The 19,114-nt window shown below is 40.2% G+C and overlaps 2 protein-coding genes across 3 annotated transcripts in view; both read left to right on the forward strand.

Moving 5' to 3' along the window:
- The first annotated feature begins 622 nt into the window (after positions 1 to 622).
- On the forward strand, positions 623 to 11,217 carry LOC122786196 (sal-like protein 3). The gene is made up of 4 exons (XM_044052323.1): positions 623 to 1,203; positions 6,240 to 9,212; positions 9,301 to 9,644; positions 10,366 to 11,217. The coding sequence occupies exons 1-4, from the start codon at positions 1,029 to 1,031 to the stop codon at positions 10,744 to 10,746; spliced, it is 3,873 nt and encodes a 1,290-aa protein (XP_043908258.1). The 5' UTR covers positions 623 to 1,028; the 3' UTR covers positions 10,747 to 11,217.
- Positions 11,218 to 11,281: 64 nt separating this feature from the next.
- Positions 11,282 to 19,114, forward strand: part of atp9b (ATPase phospholipid transporting 9B) — a 49,191-nt gene continuing 41,358 nt past the window's right edge. For both annotated transcript variants that reach the window (XM_044052324.1, XM_044052326.1), the window contains exons 1-3: positions 11,282 to 12,207; positions 15,471 to 15,644; positions 18,568 to 18,718. In XM_044052324.1, coding sequence (XP_043908259.1) covers positions 12,128 to 12,207; positions 15,471 to 15,644; positions 18,568 to 18,718 — 405 coding nt within the window. In that variant the 5' untranslated portion in view covers positions 11,282 to 12,127. The remainder of the gene's footprint in view (positions 12,208 to 15,470; positions 15,645 to 18,567; positions 18,719 to 19,114) is intronic.

The raw sequence follows: 19,114 nt of genomic DNA on the forward strand, positions 1-19,114 counted from the left end.
CAAGATCAAGGCAGGTTTTATTACATACTGTATTCTCTGTTTTTTTTTTTACTTTATTTGACATTTTATTGCAGCTGCAGAAGCAAAAAAGTCGTTTTTTGAGGACTAAAGTCCTCACAGGACAACATGAAGCCTCACCTCTCTTTAATTTGAGCTCACAGTCCCTTGATCATCACTCTGAAGAATTTTTCTTCCCCAACAATCGAGACATTTTTCAGTCTCTTCTGGCGCCAAATAGTGGGAGGTCGTTAACCAATGAAGCGCAGGCTCCAACACCTCCTGTGTATCCTGGCAGTAGCCTATCGCAGCCGCCTGAAGGGCAGCTAATGATGGACAAGAGGCGGAGGCAACAAGGAGAGACGAGCGCCGGTGCCTCGGACACAAACCAAGGAGTCTCACTTCCGAGGAAGGAGCTGTGCGCGTTCTGCTCGACGCGCAAACTTTGACTTTACGCACGAATTTTCAGTGTAATCTGCGAGTGTTTTCACCTTCTTCTTTTTTTTTTTTTTTGCGGCGTCGAATGTGGACTTTACGCAGGTTTTCCTCTGCGCAGGATTAGAGGATGGCAGGACGACAGTGTTGCTGCTGTTGTGTATATGTGTGTGTGTGTGAGTGAGGTGAGAGAAGAAGCTGGAACTGGAGCGTGTGTGTGTTTGTGTGTTGTTCATCCCACATCTGTGCGCGTGTGTGAAGGGAAGAATAAAGTTCCCAAACGCACAGGGAGTTTGGCTCAGACTGGAACATTTTGGATTTGTGCGTAAAAGCAGCGGCTGATCCAGGACAGGAAGTGGGCTAATTCTTATGAACAGAAAAAAAGAAAGAAAAGAAAGCACACAGATATCCTAATTTCCATATCGAGTGTGAGTTTGTCTGGAGCGCAGCCAATCAGCCAGCGAAGGGCAGCGAGAGTCGTAAAAGCATTATCCTCCCTCCATCATAATTAGACTGACATGCGCAATCTGCACACGGACATCAGCACCATTTCACCGAGCCCGCTCCCACCGGAGGCTCCCTGTGTCTGCCCGTAGATGCTGCGGGGCAAAGTCAGCACTGAGCCGCACAGAGACAGACACACAGAGAGACAGGCACGGAGACACAGAGACACCGAGACAGACAGCAACATGTCCCGGCGCAAACAAGCCAAGCCGCAGCAGCTCAGGTCTGAAGGTGACGCAGCGCAGAGCGGACTCACCCGCAGAGACGGTGCGTGACTTTTGATCCACTTTTACTTTAGAAACATTTATTCAAAAAAACCCAACAACAAGTAACATTAGATTTCATGTTGATTAAATTGAAAGAAAAGTTATGATTTGAGGAGTTTTTAACGGAACAAACGAGCAAATTAAAGAGGAAACTTTTACATTTCAACATGTTTGGAAAAAGTTCACGATTTACACCCAAAAATCTTCATATTTCAACGAGTTATTACTTTATTTTCGTCAGATTCAACAACTCAGCATGCGTTTGGAACAGTTTATACATCTATATGACCTTAAAACCTTAACATCTTATTATTTAATCCAACAGCTTTACTGACGGTGGCTGTTAGTGTGAACTTTAAACCACCAAAATTAGGATCAAATCTATTTATTTATTTATTTTGCATTAATTATATTTGCTCACATTAGTTTAGGGTTAGTTTTTTATGTCAACTTAACTAACAAGAAACACTGACCATAAACTATAGATACACTATGAGTAAAACCATGTTTATGATATATGTGTGTTGATATAGTATATATATGTATTGTCCAGTGTCCATGTGCTGCATTATTATCTTTACACTTTACCAGAAGTGTGCAGAAGAATAATTATTAATAATTACGAGCACAGTCCATATTATTTGTAATGAGATCTCATTTATTGAATCTCAGTGCAGGGCTGTGTTATAAAACACCATCACACACACACACACACACACACACACACACACACTCAACATTTCAACATCTTAATATTTCATTTGACTGACTCAGTACTGTTATGTGTTTAAACTAAATTAACCTTTGACCTGATGATCACATTAAAATGTTCCTAATATTGACAGCTGAATTTGGTCTGCGTACACGTGTTTCTTCATACATTTAAATATTCCTCCGGATGCTACATGAGAGAGTATAAATCTAAATGATTCTGAAGTAACATAATTAACGTCACACCTCCTCTGTTGATATTGGCTGTTGTTGCTTCATTCTCTACAGCTAAAATCCTCTTTTACTGCATATAAAAAGATCATTTTCATGACTTGTGGCTAATCTTTTTCAATCTTTTAGTTTTGTTATATGTTACAATTTGAGTTGCAATATAACTTTCAAGCCAATCACCTTATTTACTGTTTTATAGATTTAAAACGAGATCATGTGACGCCATTTGAATGAATATACAGTAATGAAAGAATGAGACTTAATAGTTTCTGACATTTAATGTGGGGATTTCACTGTACATTGTGAGATTCTCATTAAATGATTAGAAATAAAGTAATTTATTGTGACGATTTGTGGACACGAGACACAAATTATAAGGTTTTTTTTTTTTAACAGACAGTTTCCCGTTGTCTTGATTTATTGCAATTTTTGTCCATATCAGTTAGTTTTGACGTAAAGGGTGGAGTTTGTAGGTGTAACTAACCTTTTAAATGTTTTTACTGATAATTAATCTACACTTCAGAATTATAGATAAAACAGTGTAACATAGCTGTTTTTAAATACATTAAAGCAAAATGACAAACTTTGCAATTAAAGGTACAGCGTGTCAAATTTAGCCACATGTATTGCTCAGGGACGCATGTTGCACCTCACTCTTGTCTTCCACATGTTGTTGTTGTTGTCGGGGTAATATAACATATATGTAGCCTTCAGTTATAGCGTCAAAGGTTGTTAAGTTTGTCCATTGTGGGTCATGGTGGTCCAAAATGGCCGCCTCAGTAGAGCTGACCTGGCTCCTGATAAAGATTATACACTTCTGACAAATCAACTATTATTATTTTCTCTTTAATTTTACACACTGGACCTTTAATAGTACAGATAAGTGGGGGTGAAGCCATGACTGGATTATTAATCAATAATTGTTTTGTTTTTTTCTAAAGAATTAAAACAATTTTTCTGATTTTTCAGCTTCTTAAATGTGAATATTTTCAGTTTTTTCCACTCCATGTAACAAAGAAATCACTTAAAAGGAATAGTTTTGGTTTGTGGACAAAACGAGACATTTGAGGAAAGATTTTCTACTCAATTAATTGAGAAAATGATCGTCAGATTGACTGATAATGAAAATAATCGTCCTAAGTCTATATAGGATCTATTTTAACAGTGAAACTGCTAGTTTGCGTTATATATCTTAAGTTTATGCAGCAGATTTTTGATAAATTGAACAACTTAACTTGTCAATTTGACAATAAATATTGTCACTCTGGTTTTTTTTAAGGCAGCAGATAAACTCTCAAAATCTCTCATAGTGGAATTACATTGTTTGAAAGTGTGATTTTGATTATTTGTCCTTTTTTGTCCTTTTTTTTGCTCGTGGTTGTGAAAAGTGTTGAGTTGTGTGTCAGACTCAGACTGGGGGGCCCTCGTCACTCGGTGGGGCCCTCGTCACTCTGGGCCTCCCACTGCTGTGCAGCAGGCGCTGAGGCTCCGGCACCGTGAGCCGGGCTTTGATGGAGCCCTGCTGACTTAACCTCTGTGCGAGGGGCAAGTGCTCCGAGTCGGGATCATAATACAATTAGTACATCTGACCCTTTGACCCCTGCGGCCCAGAGGTCAAACTGCTGCAGTCTGACAGCCTGTTTGCTCTTCAGCTACAGCTTCATCATTTTTTTTTTCTCCCCCCCCCCTCCTCCTCTACGTCTTCTTCTTCTTCTTCTCGAGGCCAAAACCGCACAACAAGAAACAGCCATAAATCTGTTTTCTGCCCCTGACACTGTGGACCAGAGCGAGGGTGACATTTCTAAATAAATTTCAAACCGACTGCGCTCGGAAACTCGCTCGGCGGAGTCAAATCAAACCTCATCTTTCCTGATCTTTGTTTTCACTGGAAGTGAATCTTACGGAGTGAAAACATGGTCCCGAGCTGCAGCAGTAAAAATGTTTTCGCTCCCGTGTTTGTCGAATCGCCCTGGTGATTCTCAGACCACCCACTTGCTCAAACCAGGAACTCTGATTATTTCCTTGTGACGACTTTACAGGTTTCACTCGCACAGCTTTTTTCATTACAGTTGTCTTCTTTTGAGCGGAAATTGGTCAGAAACTATGTTTTTATTAGGTCAGATTGTTTAGAAGTCAAGCTTTTAACATGTAAATCAACTTGTTTCTTCAATACACAAATGAGGATTTGCTGAGTTTGACTTGATACAAGTTTCACTCCCCCAACTTGAACTGGAATGAGTTGAAAACTGTGTTTTTATTAAGTCAAATTCTTTAGAAGTTACATTTTTAATGTAAATGTACTAATTTCTTCAGTTGGATTTGATATCGGTTAAACTCTCACAACCTTTGCCACTGTGTTCTGTGTTTCCATTTTTGTTAGATTACGTTTGTAAACATGTAAATTAACTTATTTATTCAGTGTACAAACAAGGATTTGCTGACTCGATGTGTTTTTTGAGCTGAAATGAGTCAAAAACTATGCTCTTATTAGGTCAGATTATTTAGAAGTGACTTTCATTTAAACAATTGTATTTCTTTAATATACAAATGTTTGAGTTTCACTCTCACAACGTTTCCTTTCTGAGCTGAAACAAGTAAAAAAAGGTCTGTTTTTAGTACGTCATATTGTTAAAACCTGAAGTTAATAACATGGCAATTAAAATACGTCGTTAATAATACAATTAAGGATTTGCTGAGTGTCATTATAAAGGTGTAAATACATCATCTCGACGTCTCTCTTTGTTTAGCTTGAGCTTTGAGAAAGTGAAACACTGACAACACTGAAACACACACACACACTTATTTATAACATAGACACTTTTTTTCATAAATTTCTGTCACATTTTCTTTTAAATAGAATTTTATATCAATTTCCAATTTTTATTCTCAAATTAGTGTGAAAGCATGTGTGTGTGTGTGTGTGTGTAACATTAATTTATTATTGATTCCCCCCCTGATCTTTCCATCTGCTCTTGCTGTCTGTTTCCTAATGGGGCAAAGCCTGAACAGATGATTGTAAAAATCTTAAGTCAGACATCAGCTCCTCAAAGAGGATGAAAAAAAAAATATGGATCAACGTCAAACTGAAGCAGTTATTTACCAAGAGTGAGTTTTTTTTATTTTTGGCAGAAAACTGCATTAATGTTTTTTGTGTATTTTTGTTTAAAAAATATAACACTTGCGTCATAATTACCGTAATACAAACTATAGAATCAGACGACTGTGACTTATTATGTAAAATTGAATGTTAATCTCGTGATAAAAAGTGATTTTCAACTTTAATTCACATTATTTACACATATATCGCCTGTGATGCGGTAAGAAAAGGGACAAAATGTCCCTCTCTGAGTGACGATGTGGCGTTGAGACCACTGTTGTCTCTGTTGAAAGACGAGACACATTAACTGAAAATTTATTGAATGCACAGAAAATCAATATCCTGTATGGAATTTCATTATGTGCCTGCGTGAACAGCAGAGAGATCAGATCACTTCACTGATGATCGTCATTGATCGTTTAAAGGAAGGTAATTAACATTGTAAAAATTAAAGAAGGGGTGGAAAAAAACCCAAAAAAGAAACATTTTTATGGGCCCTTTTGAATATCATGAGTTTATACACAGGCTTAACATCTGTTAACGGTTAGCCAACCTTTTCTATAATTGAACTTCTGATATAAACAAGGGGAAACATGGTGGTAGCTATTTAATTTCTAGCTTCATAACTAAAGAAAATATATTTTACACCGTTTATGACAGTGTTGGGTTCGCTGTAGTGCAACGTGTGGGAGACAGAACGCTTTTTTCTTTGACTTCAAACTAAACGTTTCCAGATGTGATTTGCATAATTTCATAGAAATCATCAAGGGCTTCGACGTGAACTGTTTGTTTGGTTTGGACACTTTAAAAACCCTGGTGGAATTTTGAAGTCCGGTGGGTTTGAACGATGCTTGTCCACACAACATTTGTTGTTTGAAAAGATGGGCTCTGTGTGTGTGTGTGTGAGGATTCATTACTGTGAGATAAAAGGGGATGTGCCACCGGTGAAATAAATGATCAATTTTGCATTCTTAATCTTGTTTTCTTTACTTTTTCAGGCATCTTGGAAGTCACGGGGAGAGAGGAGAGTAATGGAAGCTGCCAGAGCAGTGAGGAAACACACGTCTGTGACAAATGCTGTGCTGAGTTCTTCACTTGGACTGAACTGAGTGAACATCAGAAAGTCTGCACTGAGGACTCCTTGGTGCTGATAGTTAAGGACAATGAGGTTCACGAGGAATCTCCCACGGGACCCTCGCCAATTCCGAGTGTAGCGTCCAGCAGTGACTCTTCCCCGGAAGAGTCCACTGACGCCGGCTTTGATCTGGGAGAGACGCTGGTGAATGAGGACAGTCTGGATAACATGGATGAGGACGAAGCCATGGAGCTTGATCCTCATCCACAGGAGAAACACACTATGACCTCCAGCCCTCGGCTTCCACACTCAGCTGAGTCCACTTCCCCTCAGACGTCAGCTGCAGCTGACAGCTACAGCATGCCCAGCACCAATGTGACGCTGGAGATCCTCCACAGCACCAGAGTGGCCGTGGCTCAGTTCTCCCAGGGGATCAACGGCAGCGGTGCAGGAGGGAAGGCGGCGTCAGCGGCCATCCCCATGATCCTGGAGCACCTGCTGGCTCTGCAGCAGCAACAGGTCCACCAGCTGCAGCTAATTGAGCAGATCTGCAGTCAGGTAGCGACAATAAACAGACACCCAACACAAACTGCGTTAAACCCGGCCTCCAGATCCCTGTCTCTGGCATTGAACCCTTTCCCCTCTCAAGGAATCGTCACTCCTCCCATCCTGCCTCTGTCCGGGACAATGCCGTCCAGCGTTAATGGACAGGCTGCTGTTTCTTTGTCGTCCGTGCTTGAAAAGTCTCAAACTGTCCCCTCGCAGACTGTTGTTGGCAAGTCCGACTTTAGAGACGTTACGTGTACCTCAGCTTCCTTGGACAATTCAACCCCATCTCTCTCAAACAGCAGCAACAGCAGCAGCAGAAGCAGCAGCATTTCCATGTTACTGCCTCCTTTCACCAGCTCGCAAAGTAACAGCATCAGCTGCACTCAGACACTGAGCTCTTCCACCAGCCCGCTGTCCCTGGGGCAGAGCAACCTCCTTAGCTCGTCCTCCAGCCTGCCATTTCTACCTCAGAGCCCCCCCAGCAGTGTCATTTTCCCCAACCCGTTAGCTAGCATCGCTGCCACAGCTAATGCACTTGACCCGCTTGCCGCCCTGATGAAGCACAGGAAAGGGAAACTGTCCAACGTGTCCCTATTTGAAACGAAGCCCAGCCCGGAGGAGCCCTTCTTCAAGCATAAATGCAGGTTCTGTGCCAAAGTGTTTGGCAGTGACAGCGCTCTGCAGATCCACCTGCGGTCCCATACAGGAGAGCGGCCCTTCAAATGCAACATCTGCGGCAATCGTTTCTCCACAAAGGGGAACTTAAAGGTGCACTTCCAGAGGCATAAAGAGAAGTATCCTCATGTTCAGATGAACCCCTACCCGGTGCCAGAATATCTAGACAATGTGCCAACAACTTCTGGGATTCCCTACGGAATGTCCCTCCCTCCAGAAAAACCTGTCACCTCGTGGCTGGAGAGCAAAACAGGTGTAGCTACTCTGCCGGCCACCATGGGTCTTCCTCTGTCCTCCACTATTACCAGTGTCGGAGGCTCAAATGACCTTGTAAGTGTAACAACATCCGTTAAGTCTCCCTACCAGCCATCTCCTGGTGAATGTGTGTCTTTGTCTCCTAACCACAGAGGCAGTGAGGCTCATTTCTCTCCTGTTTCAGAGTCGGCTCCGTCTAACCTTGAGACAGAAGCATCCAATATACTGAAAACAGAGGGAGTTCACCTACCGCAAAACTGTGCAATGAGGCTGAGAGCCACCTCAGAAACAGACACAGCTCACGCTACTATCCCATCTACGGCCACCACACCCGAACCCACCACCTCATCATCCCCTGTCCCCAACTCTCCGCCAATCCCGTTCAACTCAGATGAAACAAAATTTCAGTCAGGTGGCCTCCTGGATTCTATGCAAACATCGGAAACCTCGAAGCTTCAGCAGCTGGTGGAGAATATCGACAAAAAGATCACAGACCCCAACCAGTGCGTGCTCTGTCACCGTGTCCTCAGCTGTCAGAGTGCACTGAAGATGCACTATCGCATTCACACGGGGGAGAGGCCCTTTAAATGCAAAGTGTGCGGCAGGGCCTTCACCACCAAAGGGAACCTGAAGACGCACATCGGCGTTCACAGAGAGAATCCTCCGGTTCAGGTGCAGCACTCGTGTCCAATTTGCCAGAAGAAGTTCACCAACGCTGTTGTTCTTCAGCAGCACATCCGCATGCACATGGTCGGACAGATTCCAGACTCAACCCTCGTGGACGGGCTGCAGGACATGGACAGCGACGTGTCTGTCAACGGGACAAACTTTGACAGCCTCAGCAGCAGCGGCAACGACTTCAATGATGACATTTCAATGGAGGACGATAACGAGGAAGAGGAGGAAAGTATGAAAGAAGATGCCAGTCTCTATAAACCTTTGATCTCGGAATGTAATTCTCCTCCTAAGTCCTACACCATTGTTTCAAGCATAGCAGCTCTGGAGAACCAAATGAGGATGATTGACTCGACTGTAAGCCTAAACCACTCGTTCACCATAAAACCCCTTACAAATGGTTTTATCAATAACAGCCAGCTCAACATTAAAAGTGCTTTATCAGAGAAAAGGGTTGTCAACGGCCAAAACGTGTCCGAATCCTCCTGTTTACCTCACGCGTCCACGTCTCCCAGTCGAACCAGTTCAGAGAATCTGACGATCAAGTCACCTGCAGTGAAACACAACAGACCGGAATCCCAGGAGGCTTTGGCAGCATCAGTGAAGAGAGAGCAACCTGAGTCTCCCACGTCAGCGTCAGCAGCCGCAGCGGCCCAGGAGCAGAGAGGAACACAAGCCAGCAAACTGTGTGTGAAAGAGGAGACGTCTTACAGTTTGTCCTTTCAGCTGAGCAGAGACAGAGGTACAGTTAGAATGACCTGGGTTCATTTTAGTGCGCTCTTCATCTTTTTGGTGGTTTTGCTCATTTGTGTGTTTGATTTCACCTGCAGGTCAAAGCATCCCCAGCCTGGTCACCAGCACGTCGCCGGCCACTATCGTAAAAACTGAGGTGAGCGGCCACAGTCACCCGAGCAACACACACGAGGGCCAGCACGCGCCGTTTACCGTCCACATCCCTCCGGCTTATCCGTCAGTCGTCAGCCCGGCGATGACGTCGCTGCTCAGCCCCGCGCCGCTGCCGCGACGGACGGCGAGGCAGCACAACTGCAACGTGTGTGGGAAGAATTTCTCGTCGGCCAGTGCGCTGCAGATTCACGAGCGCACGCACACTGGGGAGAAGCCGTTTGTCTGCTCCATCTGTGGCAGAGCTTTCACCACCAAAGGCAATCTGAAGGTAAAACTTGAGATGAAGGGCAATTTTGTGGTTCATAAATTGAGAGTGTACGAGATATTCATCTGGTATATTGCCATGGAAAATAAAGAAATAACATGTGAAATAGTGACCAACCAATTAACTTAAAGATCCTTAAAGCCCAAAACCAATTAAAGGTCATACTAGATGATCTCTAGTTGTCATATTATATACTCTACTGAAGGAAATTGGCAATAAAATATTCTAAAAGGTCATTAAAGATGTAGCAGGTACAGGTAATGGCGCTTTTCCATTATGCAGTTCTAGCTCAACTCAACTGTTTTCTTTTTGCTTTTTCATTAGTGATAGTACCTGATGCTTTTTTTTAGTACCCGCTGTGGCAAGGGTCCAAGCGAGCTGAGCTGATAATAAAATGTGATGTCAACAGACTGCAGGTCATTGATTGGTCAGAGAGTGTCATCACTGGAAGAGACATGAGCGCGACGTCCGACTTAAAAATCCATGAAAACATGCGTTAATCTCCAACATTTAGCAGAGGAAATGTCTAAAATGTCAATATTTAACAGAGGAGTCTGGTGTATTTAGCGACAGCACCACTGAACGCCAGCGATCATGAGTCAGATCATCACCTGTTCAGTCGTATTTCAGTTCAGTGACTGTGTCAGATGGAGGAAGTACTGAATTTTTCTGTGAACAAATCTTTTTAATTCTTCTTTAATTAAATGTATGTCATATTTTTTAGGTTCACATGGGGACTCACATGTGGAACAACGCACCAGCGAGGCGAGGCAGGCGACTGTCAGTGGAGAACCCCATGGCCCTGCTAGGTGGAGAGGCGGCCAAGTTTGGGGAGATGTTCCAGAAGGACCTGGCGGCTCGAGCCATGAATGTAGACCCTGGATTTTGGAACCGCTACGCGACAGCTATCACTAACAGTCTGGCCATGAAGAACAACGAGATCTCGGTGATTCAGAACAGAGGCCTCGCTCAGCTTCACCCTCTGACTGCAGGCATGGACAGAGTGAGCACCGCAGGAAGTCCCATACCCAGTCTAACCAAGACAGGCATGGACAGACATTTTTCTATGCTGATTGATGACAGCAAAGAAATTGGGATCAACTGAACAAAAAAAGCTGAATGTTGATTAAAAAAAAAACAAAAAACAAAACAAAAAAACACTTATGCAAACTATTGTGGACGTTAAAATATTTGTAAAACGACTCGTTTGTTCTAATGTATTATATAGACTTAAAAATTAAGTTTTTATCAATTCACATTTTGCTATTTTTTCCTTTGCAGTCATTTGTGAATGTTTTTTTTTTCTATAAATGAGGAATTCCTACGGTGCTCAGACGTATGGAGGCTCCAAAAAAAGAAGGGAATGTGTGTTCACATCAATAATACGAAGGGACCGTCATCTCCTGCGGACAGCTGCCCAGTGCTGCTGCTAGAGCTGGTGCAAAGCACAAACGTATGCTCCTGAAACGTAACAACAACTACACACTGCAATAGTCTGTTGTCAATGTTATGGAGAGAAATTGTTATTCTTAAAACAACAGTTGGACTGAATAAAAAAATAGAAAAAGAAACTTACTTTATGTCTACTTCACTTCCTCACAGATTAAACACTGATAACTGAGATCATCTTGATGTCATTTTCACACACCTGAATCAAATGTTCAATGAGGATGGATTTTTATTATTACTGTTCCCTCTAAAAACGGCAGCATTTTCATTATGTGTAAGTTTACAAATAATTATAGGAAGTATGTATGCATTTTATTTTGTATTCATCGATCACCTTACAAACTAAATTCATATTCATTAGATGTTGGTCATCTCCAGTGAATCAATTTCAAACAGATAGCAGATTATAGCTGAAGAATCCTCACAAATAATAGTTTTAATTGTTAATGGCTGTTGCAGTTGTATTTTTGCAGATTCAGTTTAAATCTTCAGTTTTTTTAAGGAAATAAAATGAAAACATAGTGGTCAGAAAAATCAAATTTTCATTCATAATGTAAACATTGTCAGCTGTGTTTTCAGCCCAGCAATGATAGGTTTCTTTCTTAATATGCATCAAACTATGTGTTATACATACTGCAGTTCTTATTTTCTTATATAGAATATAACAGCGCTTCACAGTCTTATGTTTATCATAAATAAACTATACAGTTTCTTCTACCACACAGTGACTGTGGTGACATATGCTACCTTCAGTTGCTCCAGGGATAAACGGTTACTACTTAGAATAATTATTATTTGTAAGAATAAGAACATTGTTAGTTATTTACATTATTTTATATCATACTTTAACACATTGAATAGAGTGGATAAAAAACGTAATATATTAATTTTACTTTAACATTAAAGCCCTCGGTTTGAGCTCCTTTTGTGCAGCATTTGAAAGTTCCAACCGTTTTTGACAGTACGTGAATGCTGCACACACTCGGGTCTTCCCTCGTGCGTGTGACGTCAGGACGTGCAGGTCCTGCCCAGCCAAGATGGCTGACAGCATCCCGTTAAATCCGGTGCGGAGTAACTCGAAGAGAATCACGTATTACAACTCCGCCAGACATTCAAGGTATGAAGGGGCCAGCTGAGCTGTTCTTCGGCCTGACACCGCAGTAAACGGCCGGTTGTGTGACACGTTAACCGTCAGCTGCGTCGGTTCCTCCCTTGCTCCGTAATTGTTTGTACCGCGGCTGTTAGCTTGTGTTGCTAACACTGCTCCTGACAGCTCATACGCCGTTTCCCGTTTGACAGATTTCCTGTGCTCACATTGTCACCATTTGACATAAGTAAATGTGCTATGTTTATTAAAAACGTGATTCGTTTTTTGTTCAAACGCAACGTGACGTGGCTTTGTTGGCCACTTTCATTTAATTGAAGTCACATGACATCAGTTTCTCTCTGTTCCTCGTGCTGGTCAGATGTCATATACATTGTTTTGTGTTTTTGGATTTTTCTTTATGGACTTCTTTGTCTGTGTTGGCTGGCAAATTGCTTAAAATTTGTCAAGGTTGTATATTTTGGGATTCATTTTATGTTTTTATACAGTGGAAACAAAATTAGGCAATTTGTGTCCCTTAGGCATTTTTTGTACCATTTTTTTCATTCCTTTTTATTCCACTGACAGGACTATTTGAAATATTAATTTCTGTTGTATATGGTGAGGAATTAAGTTAAAGATGGCGTTCATAAAAAAAAAGAGAAAGAAATCCTTTGCTACATAATGTTTCTATGGCAGTCTTTAATAGAGCATTTTTTTGTCTTAAGGACACACGTGGAGTAATTAACTTACAACCTGACTTTGCCAAACAAATAAAAAATGGATCAAAATCAATGTTGCTGCCCATTTTTTACACTCTTAGACCCAGGTTCAGATAACCCGCCTTAAAAAAATCTAATTTTCATGATTGGGACGAAATAATCAACTTTTTTGTTTTTTAAGAAAAGTAAAAAGGACTGGAATTTAAGGGGTTAAAAATCTGAAAATGCATTCATGTTTGTTACATATCCAAGGACTGAAGTTAATGATGGCTGCCGTAAAAAAAATAGAAAAAAAACCATGATACATGTTTCTATCTTTATTAGAGCATTTTTTTCTGTCAAAGAACTACAGGTGTGCTGATAATCTGACTTCAACAGTCCAGATTTTTAACTAGATGTTAAACATAAAAACAACAACTAACTTACAAAAACTACCAAAACACACAACAGTGGTAGTATGGGACAAACTGGAACAACTTGGTTCAGAATTGGTTCCAAATTGAAATTTAAATAATTAGGTTGGTATTGTTTAGTCCTTATTCTCCATTAGTGCCATAACTAATGATTTATTTTATAATCACTTAAGGGCTGAAACAATTACTCGATAATTTAATTTTCATTTCTAAATTAAATTAATCTAACTAGTTGTCTATTTAACTTGTTTCTTTGTTCCACATAACAAAGAAATCATTCAAACTGAAACATTTTTGTTTGTGGACAAAACAAGACATTTGAGAGCGTCATCATTTCCAGGTTTGAGAAACACTGACAGACGTTTTCTAAATTTTATGATTAAAAAACATAATCGTTAGTTGCAGCCCCAAATCGCTTCATCTGATGATTATTTCAAATATCAGAACAGCTTGATGTCTTGTTTTTGTCCAAAATCAAAACATTTCAGTTTTGTTCAATTTGATTTCTTTTTTATATGGTGCAAAGATATTCACGTTTTAGAAAATAAAAAAAATACACCCCAGCCGTTTATTAGATTTTCAAAATACAATAGATTAATGTAGTAATTACCTACCTACCAACCAACCAACCAATCAAATAAGCAATCAATCATTCAATCAATTAATTATACATTTTGGCTTTTGCTCTACTCTTACCCAATTTACTCAGGTTCTCAAATAAAACATTACTGACAATTTGGTTGGTTATTCTTTTACCTTTATTGAGTCTGTATTGATTTTCCATCTAGATTTCTACATAGTTTAAAAAGATCACTTTCTTTCTTTTTAACTAACCAAATTATCTTATTGTTGTTTTTTTTATTATCATTAATATTAGTAGTAGTAGTGGGTAGCACTGTTGCTTTACAGCAAAAAGACCCGTACTCTTTCCTCACACAGTCCAAAAACATGCAGAGGTTAATTGGACTACCTAAATGGACTGTAGGTGTGAATGTCAGCTGAGATTGGCTTCAGCTTCCCACGACCCTCATGTGGAGGCTAAAGAGGTAGACAATGAATGAATGAATGAATCTTCTTTCTTCTAATGAACATTAGCAGAGTGGACTGTCAACGTTTTAATGAATGTGGCCCCCGCAGTCTCTTGAAACAGCCCTGGTACCACTGTTATACCTGGCATCATATTTAAAATACACATGTCAAGTAGACACCGGCTGCTGTAGTGATGAGAGAATGTGTAACTTGGACAAAGATGGAAACTGTAGAGAGAGATGGATTTATTTTTAGAGGACAGAGAACAGAAACTGAAATTTGAGCCTAGATGCGATTGACGACACTTTTGTTTCTCCCTCTTTATTCAGTTTTCTTTGTCTCGTGGTCCATGATTAACGCTCTTGTGACAGTGGTGTTCTTGCTGATACGTAGCCTTTGTTTACGATCACAAATGATTCTCATGTTTAGCTGCTGATAAGCAGTGTCTGATACTTGGCTTTTTGGATTAGGGGGTAAGATTAAATTAAATGGCCCTGATGTGAGTCTGATTTTTATACATCTGAAGGTGAAACACTTTTAAGATGTTAGCATCTAAAAATAAAGTCGTCTTCCTGTATTTAAATGAGATTAAAAGTGACTGCTCCCCACGATCAAGCTGGAGTCCCGAGTTCTGCTCTGCAACGTATACGCTCTCCAATGAAATTCAGGAGACTATTATTTTGCCATGTGTACAGCTGCGACTAACAATTATTTTCTCCATTAATCGAGTATTTGTTTGGTCTATAAAATGTCAGAAAATTTTGAAAAATCTCCAGTTTCCCAAACCTGTAAATGATGATGTTCCCTAAATGTTTTATTTTGTCCACAAACCAAAACAATTCAGTTTTGATGATTTCTTGGTCAATTAGGGCAATTAAACCACAACCACAGAATAATCTGAATATCTTTGAAGGATCAGCATTTAATCAAATATTTGTTGGAACTTTTTTCATTTTTTTAAACATCCCTTGTTTCCAATTAATAATCAATAAACTGTTACAGACCTAGCTGGGTTTACATTGACAGTAACATAAGTGTTGGTTGTGTTGTTTTAACTAAAGGAAAAATAGTTTCCTGTATTGTATCCTGTGTCGTTATGACATTGACACAACTCTGGTTACTGTCCTCACAGATACTCTGTAGAAGATGAGCCATCTAACCTGGATGAAATGCCACTGATGATGTCGGAGGAAGGTTTCGAGAATGATGAGAGCGATTATCAGACGCTGCCCCGGGCCAGAGTCCATCAGAGACAAAGAGGTTTCGGGTGGTTTCTCCTCGGAGGGTGGAAAGTCCTCTGTGGCAGGTATGACTCAATTAATATATTTTTAACTAATAATGTGTTGGCAAAGAAATTAGCCTCTAGAGGTCAACCGATATGCCGATTTTTAGAAATCAGGGCAGTCTCGCCCCTGTTTTTTGGTGTTTTGTTTTTTTCCCTTCCATCTGATAAAATATAAATGTCATAATGATAATAAATCATTCAAAAAAATTGCTTAACTTCAGTGACCAGTTGAACTACAGTAATGGTCTGTAATGGTCTGTCTCTTTATGTCTGAAACAATAATATACAGTATTTCCCATAAAAATAATGTCTAAACTAAATATTAAAAACATGACACAAGCCTTAAAAAAAAAAAAAGCTTTAGTGACTAATAATCGACCAATGCAAAAAAAACGGTAAGTATAATGTATATATTGCAAAATATCTAAAACAGATGTCCATCTTTAAAGGCACAGGTAGAGGACCTTGTCTTAATATTTATTGTAAATTTGTTAATAACAAAATCCCAAGAATTTATTGATTGTAATGTCACAAATCTGTATTGCTTTTAAAGGTGCAATGTAGGGCTGCTGTAGGAGTACTTGTTTGGTCTGTAAAATGTCAGAAAATGTTTATCGGTGTTCCTCAAACTTGTAAATGATGATGTTCTCTAATGTATTGTTTTGTCCACAAGTAAACATTATTCAGTTTTCATGATTTCTTTTTTCATAAGGAGTAACGAAACCAGAAGATATTCACATTTAAGAAGCTGAAAAATCAGAGAGCATGTTATATTGAAAAAAAAACCCACTCAAAATTGTTGACGATAAATTTCGTAATTGAATAATGAGCGATTAATCGAATAATCATTGTAGCCCTAGTGCAGCGTGTAAAATGTACCAACATTTATTGTTGTTTATTTATATATATATTTATTGTAAGTTTTATGTTGCAGCTGAATATTCCTCACCTCACTCTGCCTGTCCAAGGATTGTTGAAGAACATATGCAGCCTTCAACTGAAAACATGTCAAGTTTGTCCTTTATGGGCTCCTGTAAAAACATGGTGGTCCAAAATAGCAGCCTTAGAGCTGACCCTGCTAAATACGAAAGGCTCATTCTGGAGTAATACAAAACAAGAATTGGTTATATGAAAATGATTTTACTCAGATTTTGCACACTGGACCTTTCACCTCCATTTGGACTGTGGAAGCTGCCGCCGTTTTGTCATTCAGTTAATGTATGTGCGGTGTATAATGTCAGTACGTCTGCCTGTTATGATCAGCTTGGATTTCCAACGCTCCAGTAGCTGTGCGTGAAGTGAAAAGGGAGGATAAGGGCATATTTTTGGTCGAGTTCCTTGATGCGCATCATCAGTCCAAAAAAGATTTTCAGGTCAAACAGAAGAGGGAGGGCGGTTTATCCAGCTAATGATTCATTTGACAGATTTTGTCCTCTAAAGATGCTCCCGTCTCTCTCTCTCTCTCTCTGGCTCAGAGATGAGTGTTTGTTTATGCCAGAACAATAAAGTGTCACAGTAATAAACAAATGTTTGTGCAGCACTCCACTGCCCAGAAAGTAACATTTACCAACAGAGCAATTTCATAGAATATATGGTTTTAGTTTTTTTTTCTGTTGTCAGCGATGCATCTCCTGTTGAAGCCACATATTGATCCCCACCCCTCCCCGAACAACCACCCCCCACCCCTCCCCCGACTAATGAACAAATCGGATTTTTCACAGCTGACCAGTTTGATGCTTTCCAGTAATTTTATGTGTGCTTAGTGTGGGATTATAAAACACAAATAATTCACACTGAATAAGCCCCGACTGTTCAAATAGCATATTATTTGAATAGCATTCATTTGCTCAAATAATCGCTCTTATGAATCTGGAGCGGGTTGTGCACAGAGAACAGGGCAAATCCAGGCCAATACAAACAAGGCTCTTTATATTTTTTTAACCAGAGTTGATTTATTTAGTTTCATGTTTTGCCAACTTGCTTAAAAGGTGGAAAAGCCAGGTCGATCAGCATGACGGTGCCCAGGTGCCAGGTTAGGTCATGCTCACATCGAGCCGCTCTCATTGTAATTTACCCCCACACGCTACGCTGCTGTGTTTGTGTTTGATATCAGATATGCTAGATAAGCTCCAGTGTAGTCATTAGCGGGTTGATGGAAAGTCAAACACTTTTTTTAAAAAAGTGAACGTCAACATAGCAAGTTATCTCTCTTTTCTTTCTTTTAGTTTTGCACATCGGTATGTTCTATAAGAGAGGACTGGTGCTTATGTTAGAACAAGGAAATGAATGCCATCATGGTATGGTGCAGTTTGGTACAGCACGTTATGGTGTGGAATGGTGAAGCCCTGGCTTGTGTTTGGACTGAGAACAGTTTTTATGGCTGTAGAATAGTCAAAAAATGTTCAATGAGTGAGTGCTTCTGCCCCTTTCTCCAAGATAATTTTCACTTTTGATATCTGGCAGTTGTTCAACCGTTGAGGAATTATGTTACTGAGAAGCTGACGTCACAAACGTGTAACGCATTGGTGATTTTACTGTGGAAGTCCTGAGGGCTACCGTAATGACAAGTATACGGGCACAAAGGTCTATTTCTCTGCTGGTGTCCATCCATCCGTTTTCTACCAAAAGTCGGGGTCACACCCTGGACAGATCGCCAGACCATAGTTTATGAATTTTCTAAACATCACAAACGGTCTAGGAGTTACGGTAATGAGAACCACACATGCCAAATCCCTATTGTTATTTATGTTTTCACATACTGTGCATTGTGAAGCATGTGGTATATATACAGTAGGATTTTTAGCCTTCCGATATCCAATCCAGTTACTTTGATGTCTTGTCACAAATAGTCAGAGAAACTGATTTTTATAACAAAAAAGTCACTTTATAACCTTTTATAATAATCTAATACTCAGTATTAATGTCTTGGGTTTTTTTCGGTCAGTTGCTGTGACTGCCTGGCTCATGTATTTTGGAGGAGGAAGGAGCTAAAGGCACGGACGGTTTGGCTCGGCTGCCCGGAGAAAAGCGAAGAGAAGTATCCGAGAAACGGCATCAAAAACCAGAAGTACAACGTCTTCACCTTCGTGCCTGGGGTGAGTCAGTGTTCACAGAACCACATTAGTGTGTTCTCTTATGTAACATCATTGATGTTTTTTGTTTGCGATCTTTGTTTTTTATTGCTGCCATGTATACAGCCATCGTTTCACATATTAACAGTATGTGAGGCACTGTAGCATGTGCTGGATCTATTTGTTAACCATCCTGTCATTAGGGTTAAGGGTTTTCCACTGTAGGAGGCATTAGGGATCCATCAGTTACTTATTAAAAAGCAACCGCTTCCATGATTAAGAGGGCCACCTTTGGTTCGGGCCATAAAATGTCAACTGACTATTAGAGACGTAGATATTCTCATCGATGTCGAACAAAACAGCTCCACCCCCGTTCTTTGAATTATTTAATGCACACAAATTAAGTTTAGCAGTGTGCGT

The sequence above is a fragment of the Solea senegalensis genome, linkage group LG20, assembly GCF_019176455.1.
Source record: "Solea senegalensis isolate Sse05_10M linkage group LG20, IFAPA_SoseM_1, whole genome shotgun sequence".
NCBI classification, from domain to species: domain Eukaryota; kingdom Metazoa; phylum Chordata; class Actinopteri; order Pleuronectiformes; family Soleidae; genus Solea; species Solea senegalensis.